Source organism: Pristiophorus japonicus, chromosome 3 (assembly GCF_044704955.1).
Source record: "Pristiophorus japonicus isolate sPriJap1 chromosome 3, sPriJap1.hap1, whole genome shotgun sequence".
NCBI classification, from domain to species: domain Eukaryota; kingdom Metazoa; phylum Chordata; class Chondrichthyes; family Pristiophoridae; genus Pristiophorus; species Pristiophorus japonicus.
Window position 1 is genome coordinate 79,824,428 of NC_091979.1, and position 12,522 is coordinate 79,836,949.

Sequence of the window (12,522 nt, forward strand, 5' to 3'; positions counted from 1 at the left end):
GTGTTAGCTTGGCTCAGGTGATAGCATGCATGCCTCCCAGTCAGAAGATTATGGGTTCAAGTTCCACTCCAGGCATTCACCATCTAGGCTGATACTTCAGTGCAGCACCGAGGGAAACCGAAAGTTATCTACTTGTTCTGGTAGATATAAAAGACACAGTTTGAAGAGGCGAGGGAGTTCTTCTAGTGTCTTGGGCTTCTTCTAATGTTCCTCTCCAGCCAAAACCATCAGAATAAAAGTTGGTCATTGGGCTCATTTCCTGCTTATGAGACCTAACGCTGTGCAAATTTGCTGTCATGCTTGCCTAGAAACATAGAACATAGGTGCAGGAGTAGGCCATTTGGCCCTACGAGCCTGCACCACCATTCAATAAGATCATGGCTGATCATTCCCTCAGTACCCCTTTCCTGCTTTCTCTCCATACCCCTTGATCCCCTTAGCCGTAAGGGCCATATCTAACTCCCTCTTGAATATATCCAATGAACTGGCATCAACAACTCTCTGCGGCAGGGAATTCCACGGGTTAACAACTCTGAGTGAAGAAGTTTCTCTTCATCTCAGTCCTAAATGGCTTACCCCTTATCCTAAGACTATGTCCCCTGGTTCTGGACTTCCCCAACATCGGGAACATTTTTTCCGCATCTAACCTGTCCAGTCCCGTCAGAATCTTATACATTTCTATGAGATCCCCTCTCATCCTTCTAAACTCCAGTGAATAAAGACCCAGTTGGTCCAGTCTCTCCTCTTATGACAGCCCAGCCATCCCTGGAATCAGTCTGGTGAACCTTTGGTGCACTCCCTCAACAGCAAGAACGTCCTTCCTCAGATTAGGAGACCAAAACTGCACACAATATTCCAGGTGGGGCCTCACCAAGGCCCTGTACAACTGCAGTAAGACTGCCCTGCTCCTATACTCAAATCCCCTAGCTATGAAGGCCAACATACCATTTGCCTTCTTCACCGCCTGCTGTACCTGCATGCCAACTTTCAAGGACTGATGAACCATGACACCAGGTCTCGCTGCACCTCCCCTTTTCCTAATCTGCCGCCATTCAGATAATATTCTGCCTTCGTGTTTTTGCCCCCAAAGTGGATAACCTCACAGTTATCCACATTATACTGCATCTGCATGTATTTGCCCACACATCTAACCTGTCCAAGTCACCCTGCAGCCTCTTAGCATCCTCCTCACAGCTCTCACCGCCACCCAGTTTAGTGTCATCTGCAAACTTGGAGATATTTACATTCAATTCCATCATCTAAATCATTAATATATATTGTAAAGAGCTGGGGTCCCAGCACCGAGCCCTGCGACACTCCACTAGTCACTGCCTGCCATTCTGAAAAGGACCTGTTTATCCCGACAATCTGCTTCCTGTCTGCCAGCCAGTTCTCTATCCACATCAGTACATTACCCCCAATACCATGCGCTTTGATTTTGCACACCAATCTCTTGTGTGGGACCTTGTCAAAAGCCTTTTGAAATTCCAAATACAGACTGTTGAAAGTCCCAATACATAGTACATTCGGAAGGTTGTTTGCCTACATGACAGCAGGGACTATGCTTCAAAAGTAATGGTTGTGATCCGTTTTGGAGCATCCTGAGAACATAAGATGCTTTCTTCCAATCCTGAGCTGTATCCTCTCAATTGCTTTCCCTAATTTAGTTTCAGATGCAGAACTCAATTTCAATTGTAATGTTCATCCATAATTGTCATGATCAACGGATTATTTTGTCAGGCAACTGGAAATGATTTTAGGGAAATTATTAATTTTAATTACTCTGCTTAAGTAAACCTGAATTTATTTTCTAGCCACTGATGCAAAAGAACGTCAGCACTGGGTTAGTAGACTTCAGATCTGTACGCAACACCATACAGAAGCTATTGGGAAGGTGAGATGAGCTTGTGTTGAATCCAGAATTTTGTTTTTCTGTACTTTCTTTAGGAATTAACATTGTATGGTACACAGTAAATTTATTTTCTTTTTAATGAAATAAGTTGCATCATTTTTATAACTATTCTCCACTATAGTTTACAAGTATTATGATAAATTAGTAACTTTGCTACAAATATGCCTACAGGGCTTCAAAGTTAAATCTTGTGCTGCTTGGACCATGATTCTTTATGAAGCAAATACAGATAATTTTGTTTTTAGTAGCTCTTTGTGCCCTGGTAGATCTTTAGTTTAGAATGAAATTAGCCCCTCTACCAAACCTAAACTTTTTTTCATAGATAAATATTCATGTTTTATTTTAATCCTAATTTATAGAATAATCCACCCTTGAAATCTCGAAGTTTTTCCATGGCTTCTCAGGGAAGCAGTTCTCCAGGTTTGCAGAGAAGAACAAGCCAGAATGCTGCTGCTTTCTTTGGTGTGACTCATCACAAGGGACTGGGGCTGTCTAAGCGATCCCACGCCCTGCAGCCAGACTACTTGGTGGATGTTCGAGAGGTTGGTATTATATATTTGCTCTGTAATGTTTGTGTATTTTGTTTTTCTAGAAATTTGCTGACAGTTTTAAAATTTAATCTTGCGTATTTGCAAGGCTTCAGCATTTGCTAACTGGACAAGTTCTCGTGGCCTTTTCAGTTTTACTGGTCCAACGTTCCAGTTACCTGTGTCAGAATTTGGTGTACCATGTCCTAGTTATGAAAGATGTTTTGAAAAAGTGGGGGTGGCGATGCTTGAGCCTTGCTGTGTAATTCAGAGAATAAATAGCTTTTATAGTTATAAAATGAACAGCTGAAATCATTTTCAGTAAATCAGAACATAATACTTTATGAAAAGATTGGTGAATATTTGTTTTTAAAAATTGAATAGAGCTTTGTCCAGGACTGAAAAAGGAACAAAAGATTATTAGACTTTAATCTGCAGGTTAGTAAGAATTGAAATTTCAGTTCGAGTAATAGAATCCGAGAGATATAGCACAGAAGGAGGCTATTTGGCCCATCGTGAATATGCCGGCTCTTTGGTAGAGCTAGCCAATTGGAAAGAAAAAGAAAGATTTGTATTTATATTGCGCCTTTCACAACCTCAGGACCACCTGTTTAAGCCAACCTTGGAAGTGTAGTCACAATGTAGGAAAAACAACAGTCAATGTGCACACAGCAAGCTCCCACAAACAGCAATGTGATAATGACCAGATAACCTTGTTATATCTCAAATAAAACAATGTGACTGAGTACTGTAGACTTGAGTAAGTGTGACCTTAGTCTTTTTATTCTGACTCCAGAGTGCCGGCACAGCATGGGGGGCCTGCTTATATGCAGTGCTCCCAAGGGATGCTAGGATTCCTTGGGACTCCAACAGATGCGTACTCTGGTGGTGGTAGAATGCTGGTTACAAGGTGTTGCATACATAACATCACCTCCCCCTCCCAACGTCAGTAGTACACTTATTTACAGGGTGAGATGATCTGAGTCTTTCCGCTCCCTAGTCGATCGTCTCGGTACAAACACAGGTGCAGGTGAGTTGGTTGGGCCTTGCTCAGCAGCTGGGGATGATGGGTTCAGCTTCGTGGTCAACCGTGATGTCGGTTGCGGCTTGTGTGTGTATCAGAGGGTCGAAGTTGGTGGTGTCCTCTTCAGGTTGCTCGTGGCTGTCTGTGAATCGCAGTTTGGTTTGATCCAAAAGCTTTCTGCAAGTTAGTCCATTTGCAAGTTTGACCTCAAACACCCTACTCCCTTCTTTGGCTACTACAGTGCCAGCAAGCCATTTGGGACCATGTCCATAGTTGAGTACAAATACAGGGTCATTGACTTTAATATTGCGTGACAAATTTGCGTGATCGTGGTACATGCTTTGTTGATGCCACCTGCCCTCAACATAATCATGGAGATCAGGGTGGACTAGAAAGAGCCTTGTCTTGAGTGCCCTTTTCATGAGCAGTTTGGCAGGGGGAACCCCGGTGAACGAGTGGGGTCTTGTGCGGTCGCTGAGCAGGACTCGGGACAGGCAGGTCTGCAGGGAGCTTCCGACACACGTTTCGAGCTTTGCTTGATGGTTTGGACTGCCCGTTCTGCCTGGCCGTTAGATGCAGGCTTGAACGGGGCAGATGTGACGTGCTTGATCCCATTGCGGATCAGGAATTCCTTGAATTCAGTGCCGGTGAAGCACGGCCCATTGTCACTGACAAGGACATCAGGCAGGCTATGCGTGGCAAACATGGCTCGTAGGCTTTCTATGGTGGCAGTGGACGTGCTTACAGACATTATTACACACTCAATCCATTTTGAATAAGCATCCACAACAACCAAAAACACTTTGCCTAGAAACGGGCCAGCGAAATCAACGTAGATCCCAGCCCACGATTTGGAGGGCCATGACCACAAACTTTGAGGTGCCTCCCTGGGTGCATTGCTCAGTTGAGAGCAAGTGTTGTATTGGCGCACGCAAGACTACAAATCTGAGTCGATGCCGGGTCACCACACATGGGATCTGGCTATAGCTTTCATCATTACTATGCCTGGGTGGGTACTGTGTAGGTCGCGTATGAACATTTCCCTGCCTTTCTTCGGCAAAACCACGCGATTACCCCACAAAAGACAGTCCGCCTGTATGGATATTTCGTCTTTGTGTCACTGGAACGGCTTGATCTCTTCTTGCATCTCTGTTGGGACGCTGGACCAGCTCCCATGAAGGACGCAGTTTTTTTTTTACAAGGGACAGGAAAGGATCCTGCCTGGTCCAGGTCCTGATCTGGCGGACCGTAACGGGTGACTTTGCGTTTTCAAATGCATCCATCACCAAGAACAAGTCTGCAGGCTGTGCCATTTCCACCAATGGTAGCCGACTGAGGGCGTCAGCGCAGTTTTCTGTGCTTGGCCTGTGGTGAGTTACATAGTTACATGCAGACAGCGTGAGTGCCCATCTTTGGCTGTGAGCAGAGGCATTGGTATTAATCCCTTTGCTCTCTGAGAATAGCGATATGAGCGGCTTATGGTCAGTTTCTAACTCAAACTTAAGCCCAAACAGATACTGGTGCATTTTTTCACCCCGTGAATGCATGCCAGAGCTTCTTTTTCAATCATGCTGTAGGCCCTTTTGGCCTTGGACAAACTCCTGGACGCATAAGTGACCAGTTGCAAAGTTCCCGATTCGTTTGCTGCTTGTCACAGGCGCGACCCCATACGAAGATTCATCGCAAGCTAGTACTAAACGTTTACATGGGTCATACAGAGCAAGCAGTTTGTTGGAACATAACAGATTTCTAGCTTTCTCAAAAGCAGTCTCTTGTGATTTCCCCATACTCAGTCATGTCCCTTGCGTAGCAACACATGTAGAGGTTCTAGCAGGGTGCTTAACCTGGGTAGGAAATTACCAAAGTAATTGAGGAGTCCCAGGAACGACCGCAGCTCCGTCACGTTCTGTCGTCTCGGTGCTTTCTTGATGGCCTCCGTCGGTGGGTCTAATGCCATCTGCCGCCATTCTTCTACCTAAAAACTCTACCTCTGGCACCAGAAAACACACCGTGCGTTTCAACCCGAGTCCCCCACGACCTAGCCGATTTAAAACCTCTTCCAGGTTCTGCAAGTGTTTGATGGTGTCCCGATGGGAACCTATGCAGGGAGACAGAGGGAAGTCGAATGGGGGCAGAAGCAAAAGCTCGAAAGAAGAAAAGTAAAAGTGGAGGGCAGAGAAACCCAAGGCAAAAATCAAAAAGGGCCACATTGCAGCAAAATTCTAAAGGGGCAAAGTGTGTTAAAAAGACAAGCCTGAAGGGTCTGTGCCTCAATGCAAGGAGTATTCGTAATAAAGTGGACGAATTAACTGCATAGGCAGCAATTAATGAATATGATATAATTGGCATCACGGAGACATGGCTTGAGGGTGACCAAGGCTGAGAACGCAACATCCAGGGGTATTCAACATTCAGGAAGGATAGACAGAAAGGAAAAGGAGGTGGGGTAGCATTGCTAGTTAAGGAGGAAATTAACGCAATAGTAAGGAAGGACATTAGCTTGGATGATGTGGAATCTGTATGGGTGGAGCTGCGGAATACTAAAGGACAGAAAACGCTAGTGGGAGTAGTGTGTAGACCACCAAACAGTACTAGTGAGATTGGGGACAGCATCAAACAGAAATTAGGGATGTGTGCAATAAAAGTTACAGCAGTTGTCATGGGCGACTTTAATCTCCATATTGATTGGGCTAACCAAACTGGTAGCAATACGGTGGAGGGGGATTTCCAGGAGTGTATTAGGGATGGCTTTCTAGACCAATATGTCGAGGAACCAACTAGAGAGCTGGCCATCCTAGACTGGGTGATGTGTAATGAGAAAGGACTAATTAGCAATCTTGTTGTGTGAGGCCCCTTGGGGAAGAGTGACCATAATATGGTAGAATTCTTTATTAAGATAGAGAGTGACACAGTTAATTCAGAGACTAGGGTCCTGAACTTGTGGAAAGATAATTTCGATGGTATGAGATGTGAATTGGCTAGAATAGACTGCCGAATGATACTTAAAGGGTTGACGGTGGATAGGCAATGGCAAACATTTAAGGATTACATGGATGAACTTCAACAATTGTGCATCCCTGTCTGGAGTAAAAATAAAACGGAGAAGGTGGCTCAACCATGGCTAACCAGGGAAATTAAGGATAGAGTTAGATCCAAGAAAGAGGCATATAAGTTGGCCAGAAAAAGCAGCAAACCTGAGGACTGGGAGAAATTTAGAATTCAGCAAAGGAGGACAAAGGGTCTAATTAGGAAGGGGAAAATAGAGTATGAGAGGAAGCTTGCTGGGAACATAAAAACTGACTGCAAAAGCTTCGATAGATATGTGAAGAGAAAAAGATTAGTGAAAACAAACGTAGGTCCCTTGCAGTCAGATTCAGGTGAATTTATAATGGGGAGCAAAGAAATGGCCGACCAGTTGAACAAATACTTGGGTTCTGTCTTCACGAAGGAAGACACAAATAATCTTCCAGAAATACTAGGGGACCAGGGTCCAGTGAGAAGGAGTAACTGAAGGAAATCCTTATTGAGCGTGAAATTGTGTTGGGGAAATTGATGGGATTGAAGGCCGATAAATCCCCGGGGCCTGATAGTCTGCATCCCAGACTCCTTAAGGAAGTGGCCCTAGAAATAGTGGATGCATTGGTGATCATTTTCCAACAGTCGATTGACTCTGGATCAGTTCCTATGGACTGGAGGGTAGCAAATGTAACACCACTTTTTAAAAAAGGAGGGAGAGAGAAAACGGGTAATTATAGACTGGTTAGCCTGACATCAGTAGTGGGGAAAATGTTGGAATCAATTATTAAAGATGAAATAGCAGTGCATTTGGAAAGCAGTGACAGGATTGGTCCAAGACGGTATGGATTTATGAAAGGGAAATCATGCTTGACAAATCTTCTGGAATTTTTTGAGGATGTAACTAGTAGAGTGAACAAGGGAGAACCAGTGGATGTGGTGTATTTAGACTTTCAAAAGGCTTTTGACAAGGTCCCATACAAGAGATTGGTGTGCAAAATTAAAGCACATGGTATTGTGGGGTAATGTACTGACGTGATTAGAGAACAGGTTGGCAGAGAGGAAGCAAAGAGTCGGGATAAACGGGTCCTTTTCAGAATGGCAGACAGTGACTAGTGGGGTGCCGCAGGGCTCAGTGCTGGGACCCTAGCTATTTACAATATACATTTATGATTTAGATGAAGGAATTGAGCGTAATCTCTCCAAGTTTGCGGAGGACACTAAGCTGGGTGGCAGTGTGAGCTGTGAGGAGTATGCTAAGAGGTTTCAGGGTGACTTGGACAGGAAAGGTGAGTGGGCAAATGCATGGCAGATGCAGTATAATGCAGATAAATGTGAAGTTATCCATTTCGGTGGCAAAAACACGAAGGCAGAATATTATCTGAATAGCGGCAGATTAGGAAAAGGGGAGGTGCAACGAGACCTGGGTGTCATGGTACATCAACCATTGAAAGTTGGCATGCAGGTACAGCAGGCAGTGAAGAAGGCAAAATGGTATGTTGGCCTTCATAGCGAGAGGATTTGAGTATAGGAGCAGGGAGGTCTCACTGCAGTTGCACAAGGGCCTTGGTGAGACCTCACCTAGAATATTGTGTTCAGTTTTGGTCTCCGAATCTGAGGAAGGACATTCTTGCTATTGAGGGAGTGCACCGAAGGTTCACCAGACTGATTCCTAAGATGGCAGGACTGACATATGAGGAGAAACTGGATCGACTGGGCCTGTATTCACTGGAGTTTAGAAGGATGAGAGGGGATCTCATAGAAACATATAAAATTCTGATGGGACTGGACAGGTTAGATGCTGGAAGAATGTTCCCGATGTTGGGGAAGTCCAGAACCAGGGAACACAGTCTAAGAATAAGGTGTAAACCATTTAGGACTGAGATGAGGAGAAACTTCTTCACTCAGAGTTGTTAACCTGTGGAATTCCCGACTGCAGAGTGTTGTTGATGCCAATTTCATTGGATACATTCAAGAGGGAGTTCGATATGGCCCTTACGGCTAAAGGGATCAAGGGGTAGGGGGAGAAAGCAGGAAAGGGGCACTGAGGTGAATGATCAGCCATGATCTTATTGAATGGTGGTGCAGGCTCGAAGGGCCGCTTGGCCTACTGCTGCACCTATTCTCTGTTTCTATGACCTGTGATCAATATGTTGACCTGGAAAACCACGGTATGTGGAACCGACTTTAGCAGACTCTCCATGTTCCTTTGAAAAATAGACGCTGCCAATCGAATCCCAAATGGGCATCTATTGTAGACGAACAGACCTTTGTGCGTGCTGATGCAGGTGAGGCCTTTCGAACATTCCGCCAACTGCTGCGTCATGTAGGCAAAGGTCAGGTCCAACTTGCTGAATGTCTTCTCTCCTGCCAGTGTCGCAAATGGGTCGTCTGCCTTGGGTTGCGGGTACTGGCCCTGCAGCAAAAAACGGTTAATCGTTACTTTATAGTCCCCACAAATTCTGACCGTGCCATTGCCCTTGAGAACCAAAACAATTGGACTGGCCCACTCGTTGAACTCAACCGATGCGATGATGCCCTCTCGTTGCGGCCTGTCCAGCTCGATCCCCACTTTCTCTCGCATCATGTAGAAACATAGAAAATAGGTGCAGAAGTAGGCCATTCGGCCCTTCGAGCCTGCACCACCATTCAATAAGATCATGGCTGATCATTCCTTCAGTACCCCTTTCCTGCTTTCTCTCCATACCCCTTGATCCCTTTAGCCGTAAGGGCCATATCTAACTCCCTCTTGAATATATCCAATGAAGTGGCATCAACAACTCTCTGCAGTCGGGAATTCCACAGGTTAACAACTCTTGAGTGAAGAAGTTTCTCCTCATCTCAGTCCTAAATGGTCTACCCCTTATCCTAAGACTACGTTCTCTGGTTCTGGACTTCCCCAACATCGGGAACATTCTTCCCACATCTAACCTGTCCAGTCCCGTCAGAATCTTGTATGTTTCTATGAGATCCCCTCTCATCCTTCTAAACTCCACTGACTAAAGGCCCAGTTGATCCAGTCTCTCCTCATATGACAGTCCAGCCATCTCTGGAATCAGTCTGGTGAACCTTCGCTGCACTCCCTCAATAGCAAGAACGTCCATCCTCAGATTAGGAGACCAAAACTGAACACAATATTCCGGGTGAGGCCTCACTTAAGGCCCTGTACAATTGCAGTAAGACCTCCCTGCTCCTATACTCAAATCCCCTAGGTATGAAGGCCAACATACCATTTGCCTCCTTCACCGCCTGCTGTACCTGCGTGTCCACTTTGTGACTGATGAACCATGACACCCAGGTCTCGTTGCACCTCCCCTTTTCCTAATCTGCCGCCATTCAGATAATCTGCCTTCCTATTTTTGCCCTCAAAATGGATAACCTCACATTTATCCACATTTATACTGCATTTGCCCACTCGCCTAACCTGTCCAAGGCACCCTGCAGCCTCTTAGCATCCTCCTCACAGCTCTCACCACCACCCAGTTTAGTGTCATCTGCAAACTTGGAGATATTGCACTCAATTCCTTCATCCAAATCATTAATGTATATTGTAAAGAGCTGGGGTCCCAGCACTGAGCCCTGCGGCACTCCACTAGTCACTGCCTGCCATTCTGAAAAGGACCCGTTTATCCCGACTCTCGGCTTCCTGTCTGCCAACCAGTTCTCTATCCACGTTAGTACATTATCCCCAATACCATGCGCTTTGATTTTGCAAACCAATCTCTTATGTGGGACCTTGTCAAAAGTCTTTTGAAAGTCCAAATACACCACATCCACTGGTTCTCCCTTGTCCACTCTGCTAGTTACATCCTCAAAAAATTCCAGAAGATTTGTCGAGCATAATTTCCCTTTCATAAATCCGTGCTGACTTGGACCGATCCTGTCACTGCTTTTCAAAAGCTCTGCTATTTCATCCTTAATGATTTGATTCCAACATTTTCCCCATTACTGATGTCCGGCTAAACCGGTCTATAATTACCCGTTTTCTCTCTCCCTCCTTTTTTTTAAAAAGTGGTGTTGAAAATTATGGCACGGCATGTGCCTTGTGGTGGATGGGTCTTGTACCGGGAACCAAGTGGATCTGCACCTTCGACGCAGAGAAATTTCCGATGCCCTGCTCAAACAATGACGGGAACTTGCTCAAATCTGGGCACATGAGGCGTCGTCAATGGACGAAAGTGCTCGGATGTCGTCCTAGTTCCACCGGATTTTTCCCAGCCAGCTTCTGCCAAACTGTGGGGCCATCTCAAGGTACAATCCAAAGTGGTAATTCGTGCATTGCTCCATCATAGGAGACTTTTATTGCTGCACTGCTAATTACAGGTATCAGCTCTTTTGTCTAAGATCTCAGCTTGGTATGAATAGGGCTCAGCTTGGGCCTGTGTGCCTTGTTGCACCACAGCACCTCGAAGGCCTTTGCTCATGATAGACTGACTCTCACCCATGTCCAATTCCATGGATACTGGAATTCCATTCAGTTCAACTTTTAACATGATTGGTAGACATTTCGTGGTGGAGGTGTGTACCCCGTACACTTCTGCCTCCTCGGTTCAAGTCTCTAGTTCAGTTTTGATCCGCCATGGATCGGTCTTCCTCTGCAATTTGGTGGTTTGCAGCTTGTTTGCACATGGCTGGAGATGTCCCATTGTTCCACAGCCTTTGCATGCATAGTGTTTGAAGCGGCATTGATGGGCTCGATGATCACCTCCGCAGTGCCAACAAGGTGTTAATTGCCTCGCATTCAAACTTGATGGCAGACTCAGTCATCTGAGGTCGTGTAGCTGCAGGCGTATACGTTCTGCCATATGCATTCCTACCTGAAAACGACATTACTTTGTGTACAGTACTTGCCGATGTATCTTTATGCTGTGAAATTTGTTTGGTGTTATCGCTGGTGGACATAAATGTCTGGGCTATCCTTATGGCTTTGCTCAGGTTCGGTGTTTCAACAGTCAATAGTTTGCAAAGGATAACCTCATGGCCAATGCCAAGCACAAAAAAGTCTCCTAGCATTTGCTCCAGGAATCCACCGAATTTGCAATGTCCTGCAAGGCGCCTTAGTTCGGTGACATATCTCGCCACTTCCTGGCCTTCAGACCGTTGACATGTATAAAATCAATACCTTGCCATCAGAACGCTCTCCTTCGGATTTAGGTGCTCCCAGACCAGTGTACACAGTTCTTCATACAATTTGGTTGTTGGTTTCACCAGAGCAAGAAGATTCTTCATGAGGCCGTAGGTTGTTGCCCCGCAGATGGTGAGGAGGATCGCCCTTCGTTTGGAGGCGTCCTCATTCCCTTCTAGCTCGTTGGCTTCAAAGTATTGGTCGAGTCGCTCCACGAAGGCTTCCCAATCTTCACCTTCTGAGAATTTCTCCAGGATACCAACAATTCTCTGCATTTTCACGTGATGGTTCGTTAGCTATTACCTGTCGCCAGTTGTTATGTCTCAAATAAAACAATGTGACTGAGTACTGTAGACTTGAGTAAGTGTGACCTTCGGCTCTTTATTCTGACTCCAGCATGCCGGAGCAGCCTGGGAGGCCTGCTTATATGCAGTGCTCCCAAGGAATGCTGGGATCCCTTGGGACTCCCAACAGATGCGCCCTCTGGTGGCGGTAGAATACTGGTCACAAGGTGTTGCATATATCAAAAAAAACTTTTAAATTGTTAATTGAGGGATAATTATTGGCCAGGACACTGGGGATAATTCTCCAACTCTTCTTCGCAATAGTGCCATGGAATTGTTTTATGTCCACCTGAGAGCAAACGGGGCCTCTGTTTAACGTCTCATCCAAAAGATGGCACCTCCGACAGTGCAGCACCCCCTCAGTACTGCACTGGAGTGTCAGTCTAGATCTTTGTGCTCAAGTCTCTAGAGTGGGATTTGAACTAGCAATCTTCTGACTCGGACGTGAGAGTGCTATCCACTGAGTCACAGCTGAAGCTCAAGTCCCACTGCCCTATCCTTTCCCCACATCGCTATGTAATGTTTTCCCTTCACGTTTTTAATCTAATTCTCTAAGTCCTACCAGAGTTTTCAGC

The 12,522-nt window shown here is 45.6% G+C and overlaps 1 protein-coding gene across 2 annotated transcripts in view; it reads left to right on the forward strand.

The window, feature by feature from the left end:
• Positions 1-12,522, forward strand: part of osbpl11 (oxysterol binding protein-like 11) — a 108,316-nt gene that overhangs the window by 39,096 nt on the left and 56,698 nt on the right. For both annotated transcript variants that reach the window (XM_070875483.1, XM_070875484.1), the window contains exons 4-5: positions 1,815-1,894; positions 2,272-2,454. In XM_070875483.1, coding sequence (XP_070731584.1) covers positions 1,815-1,894; positions 2,272-2,454 — 263 coding nt within the window. The remainder of the gene's footprint in view (positions 1-1,814; positions 1,895-2,271; positions 2,455-12,522) is intronic.